Source organism: Nomascus leucogenys, chromosome 14 (assembly GCF_006542625.1).
Source record: "Nomascus leucogenys isolate Asia chromosome 14, Asia_NLE_v1, whole genome shotgun sequence".
Taxonomy (NCBI): domain Eukaryota; kingdom Metazoa; phylum Chordata; class Mammalia; order Primates; family Hylobatidae; genus Nomascus; species Nomascus leucogenys.
In genome coordinates this window covers 91,020,230-91,039,917 of record NC_044394.1, presented here as the reverse complement: position 1 = coordinate 91,039,917, position 19,688 = coordinate 91,020,230, and the positions used below count along the sequence as shown (strand labels likewise).

The window sequence follows — 19,688 nt, the reverse complement described above, 5'->3', positions numbered from 1 at the left end:
AATCATTTATCGGTGCATGCCATGGGTGAAGGCCAAGAGCCTTGTGTACAGAACTGAAAACTGTACATTAGGAGAAATGCCCACTGCCAGGTATGAACAGCGAGCCCAGGCCCCAAAACCTCTCCCACAGTTCAACACCCTGGACAATATTTTTATAGAATTACTAACCCACAGTGCTTTATGGAGGGCTGCTTCTCTGAATTTTTAAAGTTTTCTACAAATGGTCTTGATGTTTTTCCTCTGAGGTGTACTTTTTTTTCCCAAGAATTATGTGGGTTTTGTGTTGCATTGCTTTGATCAAGGTAGAGTTAATGATTTCTCGTAGGTGCTACTAAGCAGTGGATACGAATGCAATCGGCCAGGCCCCGTGGCTCACACCTGTAATCCTAGCACTTTGGGAGGCCGAGGCGGGTGGATCATGAGGTCAGGAGATCGAGACCATCCTGGCCAGCATGGTGAAACCCCGTCTCTACTAAAAATATAAAAATTAGCCAGGTGTGGTGGCGGGCGCCTGTAGTCGCAGCTACTCAGGAGGCTGAGGCAGGAGAATCACTTGAGCCCGGGAGGCGGAGGTTGCAGTGAGCCAAGATTGCGCCACTGCACTCCAGCCTGGCAACAGAGCGAGACTGTCTCAAAAAAAAGAAAGAAAGAAAAATGCAATCACGGCCGGGCATGGTGGCCAATGCCTGTAATCTCAGCACTTTGGGAGGCTGAGGTGGGAGGATCACTTAAGTCCAGGAGTTTGAGACGAGCCTGGGCAACATACTGAGACCCATCTCTATTTCTTAAAAAAAGAATGCAATCTCTAGGTCAGTTGGATCTGGACCCCAAGCCAGTGGCTCACTGTGTGATCTTGGGCTTGTTCTTGGAGGCCATTTCCTCCTCTGTAAAATGAAAGTGATGACAGTACCCAGCCCCTAGAGTGGCAGTGAGGGTTCCATGAGTGCCTGTGAAGACTCCCCAGTGCCCAGCTCAGAGTGAGCCCTCATACGTGCTGGTCATTGTTGTAAGGGTCATGATTTCAGATGAGAAACAGGGAAGGTTGAGCTAAAGTGTTGAACATGTGTGTTGGGTGCCTACCACAGACAAAGCCCTGTGCATGGTGGCCTCAAGGCATCTTCATGATAATCCCACAAGGAAGATAACTGCCTTTTTCCATTTATATGGCAGCAGACGGGTTAAGTAACCTGACCAAGATGAGAATGCATATAATGTGGTTATATTTCTCATAAAGCTTGACTTTCAGATATTGGCTTCAGAGACAAAAAAGGAAGGTGAACAAGTTTGAACACAAGGAGTTTCCCTTCCTTCAAGCCACGCCAGCCTATAAGCCTTCATACAGCAGTGAAGGCGGTTCCTCCCTTCCCTGGCAGAGACTGATAAACTCGGTACTTGCCGGAGTGGCTCATTGTTAAGACAAAGGGTGTGCACTTCCCCGTCAGGAAACCTGAGCGGTGAGACTCCCAGCTGCCTACATCAAGGCCCCGGGACATGCAGAACCTTCCTCTAGAACCCGACCCACCACCATGAGGTCCCGCCTGTGGAGATGCAGGCACCTGAGCCAAGGCGTCCAGTGGTCCTTGCTCCTGGCTGTCCTGGTCTTCTTTCTCTTCGCCTTGCCCTCCTTTATTAAGGAGCCTCAAACAAAGCCTTCCAGGTAAGATTCTCGTCCTTTCCACTCCTCTTATTTCATTCATTTGAGGAAACAGAAAAATGATAGCCCAGGGAGGACTGGGGAAGTCTGAGCTACCTGTGTGTCCACATGGGAGTGTCAGGGGTCAGGAATGTTCTCAAGAACCACTGGGAAGAAAGACTAATGGGAAGACTTGCAGGGAACAGAAAGGGTGGCGGTGGGGAACCAAGACACCATGGGATGGACATGTCCAGATACCGTGGGACATGTACAGGAGTTTGAGAACTGATGGGTTAGGTCTGCAGAGTGCAGACAGAAGACGTGACTGCTTTCCCCTCAGGGACTGTGAGTAATGGCAGCAGCGTTGTGTTAGTTCTTACATACCATTCTCTACGTCCTGAAGCAAAAGAGCCATCCTGTGTGTTCCACTTGCTTTAGACGCGGACTCACCCTAAGTTTGTTGGTAAAATGGAGAGCCTCCCTCTTAGGGAGGCAGTTTCAATTGTGGACGCCAAGTTAATCCTTCAAAAATACCTTCTAGACCATTTTTCTTAGAAAATACACACATCTCCAGCAGTGAGAGGCCCTTTTTTTTTTTTCTGAGATGGAGTCTCACCCTGTTGCCAGAGTGCTGGAGTGCAGTGGCGTGATCTCGGCTCACTGCAACCTCCACCTCCCAGGTTCAAGCCTCAGCTTCCTGAGTAGGTAGGACTACAGCTGCATACCACCAGGCCTGGCTAAGTTTTTGTATTTTTAGTAGAGATAGGTTTTCACCATGTTGGCCAGGCTGGTCTTGAACTCCCGACCTCAAGTGATCTACCCACCTCGGCCTCCCAAAGCTCTGGGATGACAGGCGTGAGCCACTGCGCCCAGCAATAATTTCATTTCACTGTTCTTAAACGTTGAAAGTAATGCAGGTTCTCATGGAGTTAAAAAAAATACAGAAAGGTGAAGCAGGAAGTGAGGGTCTCCCTATTATACCTCCACCTCTATCCACTCTTCAAGGTGACCACTCTTGACACTTGAGGGTACACAGAATTCTATTATTATGTAGCTAACACTGCTATAGTATTTACTACGAGCTAGCCCCTATTCTAAATGCTTAATGTACGTTAACTCACTAATTCTCATTATTAGGAGGACACTGAGACACACAGAACTGAAGTGATTCTCCCAAGATCACCCTGCTAGTATATGGCAGGGCCAAGATTCAAACCCAGGCATTTTGGTGCCATACCCTGTGCTCATTACCTTTATGCTATACAAGCCCGACAGATGATAGATAGATAGATAGATAGATAGGCAGGCAGATAGAGAGAGAGACAGAGAGAGATAGACAGGCAGCTAGATGGACAGATAGATGGATAGATAGATGGAGATACAGATATCTATATATAGTATGGAGATAGATATACAATATATACGCTATATATTGATATACTATATGTCAATATGTAGCATGACAGATATATGTATATATAGATATATTGTATATATAGAGAGATATAGATATATACACACATATATCATAGATTTACATATATATGCACGAGAGCTATATATATCTCATATATATGTATATATACGTATATATGTATATACGTATATATGTATCTCATGCTACATATCGTTCCACAGGTTGACCTTGTAAGTCACACTATATCATGGACATCTTTCCGTGTCGGGACATACAGGTCTACTCCCTTCTTTCAACAGTTGCTTAGCATTCCACAGGGTAGGTACTGTTTACTTAACCAACCCCTATCAAGTTTCTCACATACCTTTGAGCACTTGCGTAAGTGATTTCCGGGTGGATTTCTTGAAGTGGAATTGCCAAGACAATGGGTATGTTTACATGAAATGCCAATGGACACCCTTGAATTGTTCTCTCAGAATGCTACACTGACAGGTGTGAGTTCACTTTACCTCCCCGGACCACACTGGCTTTCATTAAGGTTTTGAAGTCTTAATCATCTGATAGGTGAAAGTGTTTCTCTTTTTAATTTGCATTTCTCAGATCACTGATGTATTTGAGAATCTTAACTTTATTAGTCATTTGTACTTTTCTGTGAATGACCTGTTCATATCTTTTCTTCCTTTTTATTAAGTTATTTATCTTTTTCATATTTGTAGGAGCTTTTTGTGTATTAGGGATATTAACCTTTTTATCATATATGTTACAATACTTCTAAATGCAGTGGGATAATTTAGGGATCAGAGAGACCGAGGGGTTGAGGAGGATTTATTATCATTATTAAGGTGCACCGGCCCAGTCAGATTAACATCCAAAAAAACTGAGCCCGAACAAAGCGTCAGGTTACCTTTTAAGCATTTCATGGGGCAGGGGGAGATCTGTGCAGGGGGAAGCACATTACAGAAGCAAGAAACAAAGACAGTTACTCAATTGAGACATGCATTACATCATTTCTTACTTTTCAAGGAAAAATGTGTTTTACGACTTGAGTTTATCCGCCTAGGGACCTTGCAGCTGCACAGCTGGAGAAACAAGGTCTTCACAATGCCTGGGAAAGGGAGAGATAAGGCTCACTGGCCACAGACAGAAAAACAGGCAGTTAATTTTTAAAGGATTCCACCTCTTTTTCTTTCTTAGGGGGAATTGGGTTTTTTTACATACATCTGAGTTTTTGCTTACACGTTCTTTAATTGCTTTTAATTCCTGTTTCAAAATATCTTCTTCAGCCTGATATTTGTTTGGTTTTATTTCATTGTTTGTGATATCTTATGTCATACAGAAGTAATTGTTACATCAATAAAATTTGTCCATCTTTTCCTTTGTGGTCACTGGACTTTGTGCAATTTTTAGGAAGGTCATTCCCACCCCTAACATTATATACATGTTCTTTTACACTTTCTACTAATATTTCTGTACTGTTGTTCTTTAAGCTTAATAAGAACCCATCAGAAATTTACTTTTGTGTATGATGTGAATATAGGTTTGTATTTGTTGGAACACTTGATTGCAACTGACAAAAACCCAAGATAAGCTAGCTTAGATAAGAAGACAGGGGAGGAGAGGAGCTCAGAGGGTTAGAGTCCTCCTGGGGCGATGTTTTGGGGTGGGAATGGGCTGCCCGAGAGTCACTCATAGTGACTGGGCCTGGCCTTCCCAGCAGATGCCACATGCCCTGGAGTTAAGGGGCAAATGTTAAGTAGAGCAGTGTCTGGTTCTGGTCTAGAGATTTCTGAAGGCAGGAAGTTGTTGGAACTGTCCACGATGTAATGTACCTGGGAAGAGACAGAACCACCCTGCCCCTCCCTCCCAGGTCTTCACAGCCCAGAAGGCAGTGGAAGGGAAGTTCTGCACTTCCTGGTGGGTGGGCAGAGACCAGAACCCTCAACTGCCCAGTTACCTGCCGGAGCAATAATGGGTCACTCACTCCAGAACAGTGTTTGGGGACACCAAATGCCGCAGGGGGCAGTGGGAGACGTGATCCTAGAAAGGACCCTCCTGCGGGGATTCTCGGTGTAAAGGAGAACCCCTCCCCAGAGAAACCACATTTACTAATGTGCAGAGATCACCAAGTCAACAGGGGCCCCCAACATCAGACAGAAGCCGAATGAACCTCAGGGCAGGCAGGGACGCCCCAGCCCCACCCTCCAAGACAGGCGCTCACTTAAGTAACCATACCGGAGGAGTCACGACTTGAAAAAAGAGGGGGAGTTTGCTCGGTGCCTATGATTTTTACTGCCCCCCTCTCCCCAGCTTCCCCAATCTCCCCCTCATCTCATCCCCCACGTCTCCCACCCCCACTCCCCACCTCCAGCAGCCAAGGTCTGAGCTCTGGCCTGGCTGGCTTGGTGGAATAAAAGAGCTTAGAGGTAGGTAGGCACCTAGTGTGTGTGTGTGTGTGTGTGTGTGTGTGTGTGTGTGTGTGTGTATCATGTAATTATATGAATTTGTGAGATTACATGAGTTATGTAATTTCTTTTATTTATTTATTTTTCGAGATGGAGTCTGGCTCTGTCGCCCAGGCTGGAGTGCAGTGGCGCGATCTTGGCTCATTACAACCTCAACTCCCAGGTTCAAGCAATTAGCCTGCCTCAGCCTCCAGAGTAGCTGGGACTACAGACACACGCCACCACGCCCAGCTAATGATTGTATTTTTAGTGGAGACAGGGTTTCGCCATGTTGGCCAGGCTGGTCTTGAACTCCTGGCCTCAAGTGATCTACCTGCCTCAGCCTCCCAAAGTGCTGGGATTACAGGCATGAGCCACCGCACCCAGCCGGCATTGTCTTATTTGTCTGTGTTTCCTCAGTGCTATGAACAGGGCCTGGACCCAGTGGAGGTGCTTTATAAATGCTTGTTAATGAAAGAATGAATTTGTCACCTTAAAAAACATGCCAAAACGTTTAAACTTTATGGCTCTCAAAAACTTTAGCATAAGGGAGTTAGCTGGAGTAAATTCATGCTTTATGCAGAGCACTCTGTCGATAGATTACAGGATGGATGATCGGGGGAACATGGTTTTAGAGGGGATAGTTTAGAGGTCATTGCAATGATTTAGGATAGCATTAATGAGACCGTGAGCAAGGACAGCGTGAATAGGAAGAAAGGACTGAGAAGAAGTCAGATCAGCTGGACTTGGCAACAAATAGGATGGTGGGAGGAGTGTAGTGGAAGCATTTCAAGACAATTCTATGAGGCCAGGCACGGTGGCTCATGCCTGTAATCCCAGCACTTTGGGAGACCGAGGTGGGCGGATCACCTGAGGTCAGGAGTTCGAGACCAGCCTGACCAACATGGTGAAACCCTGTCTCTCCTAAAAAATACAAAAATTAGCCGGGCATGGTCCGGTGCCTGTAATTCCAGCTACTTGGGAGGCTGAGGCAGGGAGAATTGCCTGAATCTGGGAGGCGGAGCTTGCTGTGAGCCAAGAGCACGCCACCATACTCCAGCCTGGGCAGCAAGAGTGAAACTCCATCTCAAAAAAATACTAATAATCAATAAATAAAAATACAAAAGTTAGCCAGGCGTGGTGGCAGTTGCCTGTAATCCCAGCTACTCGGGAGGCTGAGTATTATCACTTTTATCACAGGAGACTTGCTTGAACTCGGGAGGCAGAGGTTGCAGTGAGCTAAGATTGCTCCACTGCACTCCAGCCTGGGTGACACAGCAAGACTCTGTCTCAAAAAAAATAAAAAAGACAATTCTATGATTTCACACCCATTGGGCCATCTCTCATATCATATTAAGACACACGCACGTGCATCATTTGTTCACTGATGTGCAGATGTTCCGTAGTCTGGTATAAATATGTTTTGGAAGATCTATGCTTGTTTTAGCTTTAGAGATGGTAATTAAGAGGGAGCTGTGTAGCATGGCCCCTGCACAAGGATGACACACAAATTCGTGAAGCATTCTATAAAAAAAAAAGAGTGAGCTGTAAAAACAGACCTATGGGTTGTGTTTGTCATTTTCTTGTTGTCACTTTATTTTCTCCAGCCTGGCCAGAATGGCAAAATTCCATCTCTACTAAAAATATGAAAATTAGCCGGGCACGGCGGCACGTGCGTGTAATCCCAGCTACTCAGGGGGTTGAGGCACAAGAATCGCTTGAACCTGGGCACTGGCTTCCAGTGAGCCGAGATCATGTCACTGCACTCCAGCCTGGACGGCAGAGTGAGCCTCTGTGTCCAAGAAGAAAAGAACAGAACTTTATTTTCTATCACCTCCTGATTTCTGATTCTGAACTCCCATCCACCAAGCTTCAGGAAAACTTAATCTTAGCTCTTCTTGCTCCTCTGCAGGATGGTATCAAGGGCTCCAGGACATCTGATGCGGTGCCAAGGCACAGGAGTGGGACGCTGACTCTTAGCTACAGAGTAGCTGCTGAAACAGCCATTGTTCCTGCCCCTTGGCTCTTTCAGGTCCACCTGGTTTATGTGTGAGAGACTTTTCTTGTTTTTTTCTTTTTTTGAAACGGAGTCTCCCTCTGCCGTCCAGGCTGGAGTGCAGTGGCGTGATCTCGGCTTGGTGTGAGACTTTTCTGACTCTGTCTGTGGTCCTCTCTTCCTAGGCTCGGGAGTCTTTTTTTTTTTCAGGGGTCTTGTTAGACCCTTGGAACACTGCCAGGAAGCAGAGTCCTCCGGCCTTGGAACTCACAGATCCCTCCTTCTCTCATTTCCGCCACCCACCAGAGTAAATCTTTCCAGGGGAAGGACAATGGTAGTAAGAAGTCGTAAAGTCTTTCCTCCTCATAACTTCTCCAAGATTGATCTGTTTTACTACCTCTTGAACATGAAACCAAATCTTAACTGCTGGGGGCATGGGGGTAGGGTGGAGAAGGAAACAAGTAACATTTCAAAATATTATATATATTCAAAACTATGACAGGCGTAGAAAAGGGATCCGGCTGTTCATGCCCTGAGGTACTAACAGTAGATTCTTTGAAGGGACTGAGATAATAGGAGGCTGCTATCCTTTCATGTTTGAAGGCAGTTTCTGCTTTTTCCGCAATAAGCACACATTGCTTTTATAAAAATAAAAATTCGGCCGGGCGCGGTGGCTCACGCTTGTAATCCCAGCACTTTGGGAGGCCGAGGCGGGCAGATCACGAGGTCAGGAGATCGAGACCACGGTGAAACCCCGTCTCTACTAAAAATACAAAAAATTAGCCGGGCGTGGTGGCGGGCGCCTGTAGTCCCAGCTACTCGCAGAGGCTGAGGCAGGAGAATGGCGTGAACCCGGGAGGCAGAGCTTGCAGTGAGCCGAGATTGCGCCACTGCACTCCAGCCTGGGTGACAGAGCGAGACTCCGTCTCAAAAAAAAAAAAAAAATAATAATAATAATAATAATAAAAATTCATAAAAGTTCACTTCTGAAGACTCAGGAGAAAAAAACTCAGCTTAGGTAACCCCTACATACCAAAGTATCCCCCCAAGCAGAACTGCCTCCCCAAGCTGTCACACTGCCTCGCATACGTATAACTAATATCATCATACCGATGACACTTTAAGGCAGCTGCTTATACTCATGTCTGTTTCTCTGATAGACTGTGAGCCTCTTAAAACCAGTGACCATTGCTTTTTTTATCTTTAATCTCTAGCAGATACCTCTGAATGCCTGTCATGTCATGGCCACTCAATGAATATTGCAGAATAAACATTGCATTGTGTTTTCAAATTCTCGTAGAACTTTCCATAAGATGTCTCATTGAGTTGGTTTGTTGTTGTTGTTGTTGTTGAGACAGAGTCTGTCTTTGCTGCCCAGACTGGAGTACAGTGGTGCGATTTCTGCTCACTGCAACCTCCACCTCCCAGGCTCTAGCAATTCTCCTGGCTTAGCCTCCCGAGGAGCTGGGATTACAGGCGTGCACCACCACACCCGGCTAATATTTGTATTCTTAGTAGAGACAGGGTTTCGCCATGTTGGCCAGGCTGGTCTTGAATTCCTGACCTCAAGTGATGCGCCTGCTTCAGCCTCCCAAAGTGCTGGGATTACAGGCATGAGCCACCACTCCTGGCCTGTTTGTGTATTTTACGGGGAGAGGACATCTAACTTTCAAACCAGCTGACTGGCATTCTGGCCCACAGTGAATTCAGCTAGGCGAAGGGCATCTCTGAGAATGCTGGGGACCTGTCTGTTCAGGGGGAGCTCTGGAAACTGGATCCAGCCACTGAAGTATGATGAGGAGCAACTGACTCATCTTCCCTCTGTTTTCTCTCGAGTCCCAGAACATAACATCCCCACTAGGATCTCCCCACTAAGATTGAGGTGGCTGAAAACCACCACACAGGCTTTGATTTGAAAAAAGAATACTCAGAATAACAAGAGAATATGGATTTCTGCCATTTTTTTCCAGCATACAAAGAGAATTAAGGCAATCATACAGCTTTTAGTCATGGAAGCAGCGTATAGACACATCTAAAATCAAAGTAAAGTCATAAAAATCAAGCATTCATTCACTTTTAGAAAACTTTCAGGATCTTCCAAGGAAAATAAACTTTGTTTTTTGTTTTTTGTTTTTGCTTTTTTGAGACAGAGTCTTGCTATATCACTTAGGCTGGAGTGCAGTGATGCAATCTCAGCTCACTGCAACCTCTGCCTTCCGAGTTCAAGCGATTCTCCTGCCTCAGCCTCCTAATAGCTGGGATTACAGGCATGCACCACCATGCCCAGCTAATTTTGTATTTTTAGTAGCGATGGGGTTTCTCCATGCTGGTCAGGCTGGTCTCGAACTCCCGACCTCAGGTGATCCACCCACCTCGGCCTCCCAAAGTGCTGGGATTACAGGCGTGAGCCACCACGCCTGGCCATTATTATTATTTTTTAATTGAGACAGAGTCTTGCTCTGTCACCCAGGCTGGAGTGCAGTAGTGCTATCTCAGCTCACTGCAACCTCTGCTGCCCAGGTTCAAGCAATTCTCGTGCCTCAGCCTCCCGAGTAGCTGGGATTACAGGTGTGTGCCACCATGCCCGACTAATTTTTTTTGTATTTTTAGTAGAGACGGGGTTTTGCCATGTTGGCCCGGCTGGTCTTGAACTCCTGACCTCAGGTGATCTGCCCGCCTCGGCCTCCCAAAATGCTGGCTCTACAGGCATAAGCCACCTCACCCAGCCAATAAATTCATTTCTTAAAGTGCAACATTTTATATTTTTACTTCCTTAGTCGATCAGAATTATGCAGTTAAGTTGCTTGTTGTTTCGGTATGATCCATGATTAATTTGCCTGTGCCTCTGGGCTAGAAGTCATTAATAGAAGAAAGCTTTCCCACACCCCAGCCCAGCTCACAGGGTCAGGACCACACAGGGCCGAACGCGTTGAATATGGGGCACTCAGCATAAGGATACAATTTGAGCATTTAGTAAATACCATGCATGAGAATAAGGAAATGCCTATCTCGACACCCACAGCCCTAGCAATCATAGGTGTATGTAATTATAGGGAATTCAATGAAACTTAATTACATAATTTTATCACTACCTGGGTTATTGCTGTGACTTCCTGCAAAACCTAAACGAGTCATCAATCAATTGTAGATTTGTGGTTGAATAGGCCTTCCAGGAGTCACTGCGCCATTCCTGCTGCTAGACAGGGTTCCAGAGAGGAGTGCCTTACCTCTTCAGGGTCAGCGTGGCCACTAAGCAGACGGCCAGCTGTCCATGCTATGTGGCCTGAGATGTGTGATGTCAAAAACCAGCCCTGCCTCATCATCTCTCCCCGCCGCGGCCAAGTTAAGGTGCCTGCCAGCCAGGCAGCTACATCCATGAAAATGTTCGAGATACAGAAAATGTCATTCAGCAGAATTCCTCTCTGCAGAGTGCTGCCGGAGTTTGGAAGGGAAGTTTCCATAGACTTCTTGAGGCTGGGGGTTGGGAAGTGGAGGTCAGGGTGAATCCACCAAGAGGTTTTGCTGGGTAACAAGAGCTGTTTGTTAAACCAGGTGAACAGCTTGGTTTTTGCTGAATGGCCCACACGAGCTTGGAGCTCACACTGAGTAGTCAGACCAAGGGGAGTGGTGAGCCTCACACCCACCCGCACAGCACCCAGACCTTCTACTAGGCAAATGCGGAATGAGTTGATCAAGAGTGTGTTCTTCACTCACTCAGGTTTTTCACTCTGTGTTGAGTGGCATTCTTTCAGAATGGATACTTTGGGGGTCTCTTCCCAGTTCATGAACCAATAACCCCCTCTTCCTCTTGAAAGTGTCCTCCTCCCATGCACAGAGTGGGCCCCAGAATGTCACGTAGTATGTGACCAAGACCCCTGGAAAGGGATGGAGATAGGACCCAAGGGGGCCACAGTCTTCTCCTGCTAGAGTGAAAAATTGGGAGCAAAGAGAGTCCACAGTCCCCAGCACAGGTGTTATGAGTGGCAGTCTTCCACCAGCCTGTGGGCTGGAGAGCAGAGGAGGCCTGTCTGCAGAGGCAGAAAGAAAGAGTAGAAGCAAGCTGATTCAGAGGGAGAGGTGAGATGGAGACAAAGCCTTAGAGAGAGATTCCGGGTTCCAAGCCCTCCCAGAGGCTCAACTACTTCCTGCTCTTGGGTTCCTTGAAATGCTTTCTATTCTTATAATAAATTTTTCCTTTTCTTTTGCTTAGTTGAAAATGAAAAATACAGAAAGAATTAGGGTTTGAAGCCCATTAGCCTTTTCGGGATGCTCCATATCTCAGTCCAACCCTGCCCTGAGGCCCATCTCTCCTTTCTAGTCAGAAATAGCTCTCATCCAAGCTACGTCTTTGAGTCATATAACAAAGGCAGAGGCATTTTCTATGCAAGTCCAGTTAAAAATGTGTGTGTTTAGGCCAGACGCAGTGGCTCAAGCCTGTAATACCAACACTCTGGGAGGCCAAGGCCGGAGGATCACTTGAGGTGAGGAATTTGAGACCAGCCTGGGTAACAGAGTGAGACCCAGTCTCTAAACACACACACACACACACAGATTAGCTGGGCATGGTGCTGCATGCCTGTAGTCCCACCTACTCGAGAGGCTGAGGCCAGAGGATCGCTTGAGCCCAGGAGTTTGAGGCTGTAGTGAGCTATGATTGTGCCACTGCACTCCAACCTGGGCGACAGAGCAAGACCCTGTCTCTTAAAGAAAAAAAAAAAAAAAAAAGGTTGGGCACGGTGGCTCACGCCCGTAAAATCCCAGCACTTTGGGAGGCCAAGGTGGGCAGATCACGAGATCAAGAGATCAAGACCATTCTGGCCAACATGGTGAAACCCCATCTCTACTAAAAATACAAAAAAAAAAAAATAGTCGGGCCTGGTGGCATGCGCTGAAATCCCAGCTACTCGGAAGGCTGAGGCAGGGGAATTGCTTGAACCAGGGAGGTTGAGGGTGCAGTGAGCCGAGATCACGCCACTGCACTTCAGCTTGGGCGACAGAGCCAGATTCCGTCTCAAAAAAAAAAAAAAAAATATGTTTCAAGCAGGAAGGATCCCTGGGAGGTAAGGAGGAAGAACTGTCAGCCCTTTCCTAACACCCTTGGGAAATTTAGGCTTCAGTTTCAAGGTCAGAATAGAGAGTGCCCCCACTGGAAACCCTGAATAAATGTGTTGCTTTGAGGCTGAGAAAGGCTGGAAATACCACTCAGGGTCAGCGCAGCTCAGGCTGGGAGGCCCTAATGGAGGAAGGGCTTGCATAGGTAATCAGCCTGCTTCCCATATTGCCTTGGCCGGCCCTGCCTTTCTCCAGTGAGCAAAGACCTTTGTTTCCTGCCTTGAATAACAATAATCGTGTATTCCATAGGTCCAAGGTCTGTGTCTTATTCAAATTTGTATTGCCGGTGCCTGCACAGCACACTGCACAGGGGAGTGGGGAGGGACAGCATTAGGAGATATACCTAATGCTAAGTGACAAGTTAATGGGTGCAGCACACCAACATGGCACATGGATACACATGTAACAAACCTGCACATTGTGCACATGTACCCTAAAACTTAAAGTATTATAATAATAATAATAATAATAATAATAAAAGAATAGCCATTTAGTAAACGTTTGTTGGATGAGATGCTCTCCGGTATGTCCTATGTACATATCTCAAATTCTATTCCGCTTTTGTTTGAATCTATTTTCTGGCCAGGCATGGTGGCTCACGCCTGTCATCCCAACACTTTGGGAGGCCGAGGCAGGTGGATCACTGGGCAGGTCAGGAGTTCAAGACCAGCCTGGCCAGCATGGTGAAACCCCCATTTCTACTAAAAATACAAAAATTAGCCAGGCATGGTGGTGGGCACCTGTAATCTCAGCTACTCAGGGGTCTGGGGCAGGAGAATGACTTGAACCCAGGAGATGGAGGTTGCAGTGAGCTGAGATCGTACCACTGCACTCCAGCCTGGGTGACAGAGAAAGACTCTGTCTCAAAAAAACAAAAAAAAACAACTACTTATGCTTCTGACCTGTTTCCACAATCTTCAGCCTTCATCAAAGGTTATCTCTGTCCCTAGGCATCAACACACAGAGAACATTAAAGAAAGGTCTCCACAGTCCCTGGCAAAGCCTAAGTCCCAGGCACCCGCAAGAGCAAGGAGGACAACCATCTATGCAGAGCCAGAGCCAGAGAACAATGCCCTCAACACACAAATGCAGCCCAAGGCCCACACCGCCACAGACAGAGGAAAGGAGGCCAACCAGGCACCGCCGGAGGAGCAGGACAAGGCGCCCGACACAGCACAGAGGGCAGCATGGAAGAGCCCAGAGAAAGAGAAAACCATGGTGAACACACTGTCACCCAGAGGGCAAGACACAGGGATGGCCTCTGGCAGGACAGAGGCACAATCATGGAAGAGCCAGGACACAAAGACGACCCAAGGAAATGGGGGCCAGACCAGGAAGCTGACGGCCTCCAGAACGGTGTCGGTGAAGCACCAGGGCAAAGCGGCGACCACAGCCAAGACGCTCATTCCCAAAAGTTGGCACAGAATGCTGGCTCCCACAGGAGCAGTGTCAACAAGGACGAGACAGAAAGGAGTGACCACGGCAGTCATCCCACCCAAGGGGAAGAAAGCTCAGGCCACCCCACCGCCTGCCCCTTCCCAGGGCCCCACGACGCAGGGAAACCGAAGACTGAAGGCCGCCAACTTCAAGTCTGAGCCTCGGTGGGATTTTGAGGAAAAATACAGCTTCGAAACGGGGGGCCTTCAGACGGTGAGTTTTTGCCACCATCCCTTCCCTCTGGCTCCCAGCTCTGAAGCCCCTCCTGAGAAACAGCCCAGCCCACCCTCTCCTCACCTCCTGGGCTCTGCTTCTAGACTTTGTCTTATCCTGCCCCAAGCTCACTATGAGGCAGAGCTCAGCCCTACAAGACTCTGCCCCACCTGTCTTTCCAATGATGGCCACAGTGGCGGAGGAGGAGCAGGCAGGCCCCGGACCCCTGGTGTGAACAGCCTAAGAGGGGTGAGTGAGATGGGGCCTGCCCTGGAGCTCCTGAGGCCTGGAGGTCATCCATCTGGGGTGACAGAGTGTGATCTACTCTGGGGCTTGGCCCCTCAATCCCCACCCTCTTGCAGAGGCTGCAGGGGAGGGACTCACAGACAAGGACACCCCAACCTCACGCCCAGCTCTGTCCTCCAGGAATGCCTTGTCTTCCCGGCAAAGTCAATTCCACAACCTTCACTCTCTCCCAATCCTAAGGAAACAGTCTGACTGAACCACACCCACCCGCATGGTCCTTCTCACCTGTCCTTGCACAGAGGGGCAGTATCCAAAATGTGTATGTTGCTGCGTATAGTGGCACATGCCTGTAGTCCCAGCTACTCAGGGGGCTGAGGCGGGAGGATCACTTGAGGATAAAGTGAACTATGATGGCACCACTGCACTTCAGCCTGGGCAACAGAGTGAGACCCTGTCGGAGGGAGGGAGGGAGGGAGGGAGGGAGGGAGGGAGGGAGGGAAGGAAGGAAAGGAAGGAAGGAAAGGAAGGAAGGGAAGGAAGGGAAGGAAGGGAAGGAAGGGAAGGAAGGGAAGGGAAGGAAGGAAGGGAAGGAAGGGAAGGAAGGGAAGGAGGGAAGGAGGGAAGGAAGGAAGGAAGGAGGGAAGCAGGGAGGGAGGGAAGGAGGGAAGCAGGGAGGGAGGGAGGGAGGGAGGGAGAAGGCCCACAAAATGCACACATTTACACACATATGACTACAAGCATGGCCCTGAGAGCACACTGGACACATGCCACATTCCCAGAATGTGGCCCCTCTCACACTTACAAAGGTGCATTTGCGTTTTTTGTTTTTTTGGTTTTTTTTTGAGACGGAGTCTCGCTCTGTCGCTCAGGCTGGAGTGCAGTGGCGCCATCTCGGCTCACTGCAAGCTCCGCCTCCCGGGTTCACACCATTCTTCTGTCTCAGCCTCCTGAGTAGCTGGGACTACAGGCGCCTGCCACCACACCCAGCTAATTTTTTGTATTTTTAGTAGAGATGGGGTTTCACCATGTTAGCCAGGATGGTCTCGATCTCCTGACCTTGTGATCCGCCCACCTCGGCCTCCCAAAGTGCTGGGATTACAGGTGTGAGCCACTGCTCCCAGCCTAGATGCATTTGCCTTCACAGCCGAGAACACCCGTTTTCCGGAAACCTCAGGACCACAGTGAGCCCAGACAATGGGGAGGGGAGGGTGAGCAGACCCTGAGAACAGGATGGAAGAGGTAGCAGAGGCCGTGCCTTCCAAACCGCGAGCCCCAGCCCTCGCTCCAGTGGTGCAGCCCCTGGTCGATGGCCTTTCTGGGTCTCTCCCTTCCTGACTTCGTCCTCCTGCATATAGACTTGCCCTGACTCTGTGAAGATCAAAGCCTCCAAGTCGCTGTGGCTCCAGAAACTCTTTCTGGCCAACCTCACTCTCTTCCTGGACTCCAGACACTTCAACCAGAGTGAGTGGGACCGCCTGGAACACTTTGCACCACCCTTTGGCTTCATGGAGCTCAACTACTCCTGTGAGTCCTTACCCCAGGGGAAGGTGTGGGTGCACAGTAGGCCGGGGCAGAGGGCAGAGGGCAGCTGGCTTTCTGGTCTGCCTCTTCCCTGGGGTTTGCCAGACCTGGGAGGAATGATGGGTCGGACTCCTGTCCCTCTCAGGGCTCTGAATGGAGCACCCCCGCTCTTGTTCCAGTGGTGCAGAAGGTCGTGACACGCTTCCCTCCAGTGCCCCAGCAGCAGCTGCTCCTGGCCAGCCTCCCCGCTGGGAGCCTCCGGTGCATCACCTGTGCTGTGGTGGGCAATGGGGGCATCCTGAACAACTCCCACATGGGCCAGGAGATAGACAGTCATGACTACGTGTTCCGGTAAGCTGTCCCCACCCAAGCTCCCCTCTCCAGCCCCTCTCCTGCCCCTCTCCTGCCCCTCTCCTGCCCCTCTCCAGCCCCTCTCCAGCCCCTCTCCAGCCCCTCTCCTGCCCCCTCTCCTGCCCCCTCCAGCCCCTCTCCTGCCCCTCTCCAGCCCCTCTCCTGCCCCTCTCCTGCCCCCTCTCCTGCCCCCCTCCAGCCCCTCTCCTGCCCCTCTCCAGCCCCTCTCCTGCCCCTCTCCAGCCCCTCTCCTGCCCCCTCTCTCCTGCCCCCTCCAGCCCCTCTCCTGCCCCCTCCAGCCCCTCTCCTGCCCCTCTCCTGCCCCCTCCAGCCCCCCTCCTGCCCCCTCCAGCCCCTCTCCTGCCCCTCTCCTGCCCCCTCCAGCCCCCCTCCTGCCCCCTCCAGCCCCTCTCCTGCCCCTCTCCTGCCCCTCTTCTGCAGACATGGACTCTTCTGAGAGACCCATAGGGTGTTCCATGCCTGCATCTGGAAGGTGGAATTCCTAGGCTCTCCAGAGATTCACCACAGAACTGCTGCCTCCCCCATTTCTCCTTCCTTTCCCCATCCACCTACACAAATCTCTGTCCTCTGCTCACCTGCTCCGTCTGAGTGTGTATTTCTGCACAGGTTGAGCGGAGCTCTCATTAAAGGCTACGAACAGGATGTGGGGACTCGGACATCCTTCTACGGCTTTACCGCCTTCTCCCTGACCCAGTCACTCCTTATATTGGGCAATCGGGGTTTCAAGAACGTGCCTCTCGGGAAGGTGAGCAAAGAGGAAGGAGCCTGGTCACACCCAGACTCTGGATGAGGGAGCACAACAGGTGAGAAGGGAGAGGACAGGCTTTCATCCGGATGGAGTCTGTGGTTGGTACAGGCTCCCCTCCTATAAGGGCAGGAGTGGGGAGGACAGTCAGACCAGTCCAGAGGAGAGCAAGTGAGCAGTTGAAGTCAGAGCTGGGCCCCCCCAGCTGGTGCTCCTGAAGGCAGTACTTTTGGACCCACTCCTTGTCCTTGGTCCTCAGGACGTCCGCTACTTGCACTTCCTGGAAGGCACCCGGGACTATGAGTGGCTGGAAGCACTGCTTATGAATCAGACGGTGACGTCAAAAAACCTTTTCTGGTTCAGGTACCCACTGTCCTCCTGCCATCCCCTTATCCCAGGCTGAGCCATGTCGTGAGTGGCTCTAAAGGGTTGGACAGGTGGGGACAGCCTTAGCTATCACCTGGAGATGGGATACCAGTCATGCTCATGACCCTGACTTGGCCCACCCCAGGCCAGGTAAGGAAGCTGAGTCTGAACGACCCCTTCCTAACCACAGGCACAGACCCCAGGAAGCTTTTCGGGAAGCCCTGCACATGGACAGGTACCTGTTGCTGCACCCAGACTTTCTCCGATACACGAAGAACAGGTTAGAGCAGAAAGCACGTGACACGTAGCCCAGGTCCCTGTTATCCTTGCAGCCTCCTGACAGTTGGGGGTTTGGGGCATTTCACAGGTTTCTGAGGTCTAAGACCCTGGATGGTGCCCACTGGAGGATATACCGCCCCACCACTGGGGCCCTCCTGCTGCTCACTGCCCTTCACCTCTGTGACCAGGTAAGGCTCCACTGCAGCTGCAGAAATACCTGGAGAAACAGCTCTGAGGCTATTCCTGGGCCTGTTGAGTGTAGGACAATGCATGGGCTGGGTGCACACCTCTGGTGGGAAGGAGGGTGGCCATGAGTATGGGTGCATGCAGCTATGCATGCGTATCCAGGGACCTGCACCCAGACCGCTAGGGCTGGAGCCAGGGAAAAGAACCCCCACCCCTCAACACAGAATTAGCCATGAGAAGAAGCCTGGGCAACAGCAACTAAAGGCCGTGTTTCTCCTCCAACCGTGATGTAGGTAAGTGCTTATGGCTTCATCACTGAGGGCCACGAGCGCTTTTCTGATCACTACTATGATACGTCATGGAAGCGGCTGATCTTTTACATAAACCATGACTTCAAACTGGAGAGAGAAGTCTGGAAGCGGCTACACGATGAAGGGATAATCCAGCTGTACCAGCGTCCCGGTCCCGGAACTGCCAAAGCCAAGAACTGACCCGGGCCTGGGCTGCCGTGGTCTCCTTGCCTGCTCCAAGGCACAGGGTACAGTGGGAATCTTGAGGCTCTTCGGCCATTCCCCAGGGCTCGGACCAAGCTCCAAGCCCTTCAGGAGTTCCGAGGGACCACCTGAACTGCGGACAAGACTCTGTCAAGATGGCAGATGGCTAACTGAGGTTCTGAAGTTCTTCAATACATTGCTGTAGGGCCTGAGGCCAGGGATTTTTAACTAAATGGGGTGATGAGTGGTCAATACCACAATTCCTGCTGAAAAACGCTCTCCCAGTCCAAAGGCTTCTTGATACAGAAAAAAAGAGCCTGGATTTACAGAAACATATAGATCTGGTTTGAATTCCAGATCGAGTTTACAGTGGTGAAATCTTGAAGGTATTACTTAACTTCACTACAGATTGTCTAGAAGACCTTTCTAGGGGTTATCTGATTCTAGAAGGGTCTATACTTGTCCTTGTCTTTAAGCTATTTGACAGCTCTACGTGTTGTAGAAAACTGGTAATAATACAAATGATTGTTGTCCATGGAAAGGCAAATAAATTTCGTACAGCGAAGATGCAACTAGTTGTTACTCCGTGGATAGGGACCGGTTTTGCACGTGGTCCCTTTCATTCTTCTATTCTCCCCATTAACCTGCTTTCTTTCTCAAACCCCCACGACGAGAATTGAGCTAAGCCAAAGACGTTTCAGTTCACCTTACCCTTTGAGCTCTATCTGCAGGATTTGGACACTGGAGCCTGGGACAACCCTAACAATTCTAAATAGAATAAAGTGGCCGGGCACAGTGGCCTGTAATCCCAGCACTTTGGGAGGCCAAGGCAGGCAGATCACTTGAGGCCAGGAGATCGAGACCAGCCTGGCCAACATGGTGAAACGCCGTCTCTACTAAAAATACAAAAGTAAGCCAGGCGTGGTGGCGGGCACCTCTAACCCCAGCTACTTGGGAGGCTGAGACAGGAGAATCCCTTGAACCTGGGAGGTGGAGTTGCAGTGAGCCAAGATTACACCACTGCACTCCAGCCTGGGCGACAGAGCAAGACTCTGTCTCAAAAAATAACAAAAATAAAAATAACAAATAAATAAATAAATAGAATAAAGGACGCTTGGTAGGAGAGTGGAAGGGAGAGAGGGGAGCTTCCCTTTAGACTTCATGGTCAGGGAAGGTGGGGACCAATGGGACAGGGATTTGCTTTGCACTAAAAGGGTGCAGTGCCAGCTC

General features: G+C 49.5%; 1 protein-coding gene across 1 annotated transcript; it reads left to right on the top strand.

Annotated features, from left to right (window-relative positions):
* Nucleotides 1-1,365: 1,365 nt before the first annotated feature.
* On the top strand, nt 1,366-19,030 carry ST6GALNAC1 (ST6 N-acetylgalactosaminide alpha-2,6-sialyltransferase 1). The gene is made up of 9 exons (XM_030827922.1): nt 1,366-1,657; nt 13,550-14,249; nt 15,851-16,019; nt 16,196-16,367; nt 16,995-17,133; nt 17,393-17,496; nt 17,690-17,779; nt 17,867-17,966; nt 18,258-19,030. The coding sequence occupies exons 1-9, from the start codon at nt 1,527-1,529 to the stop codon at nt 18,453-18,455; spliced, it is 1,803 nt and encodes a 600-aa protein (XP_030683782.1). The 5' UTR covers nt 1,366-1,526; the 3' UTR covers nt 18,456-19,030.
* Nucleotides 19,031-19,688: the final 658 nt, after the last annotated feature.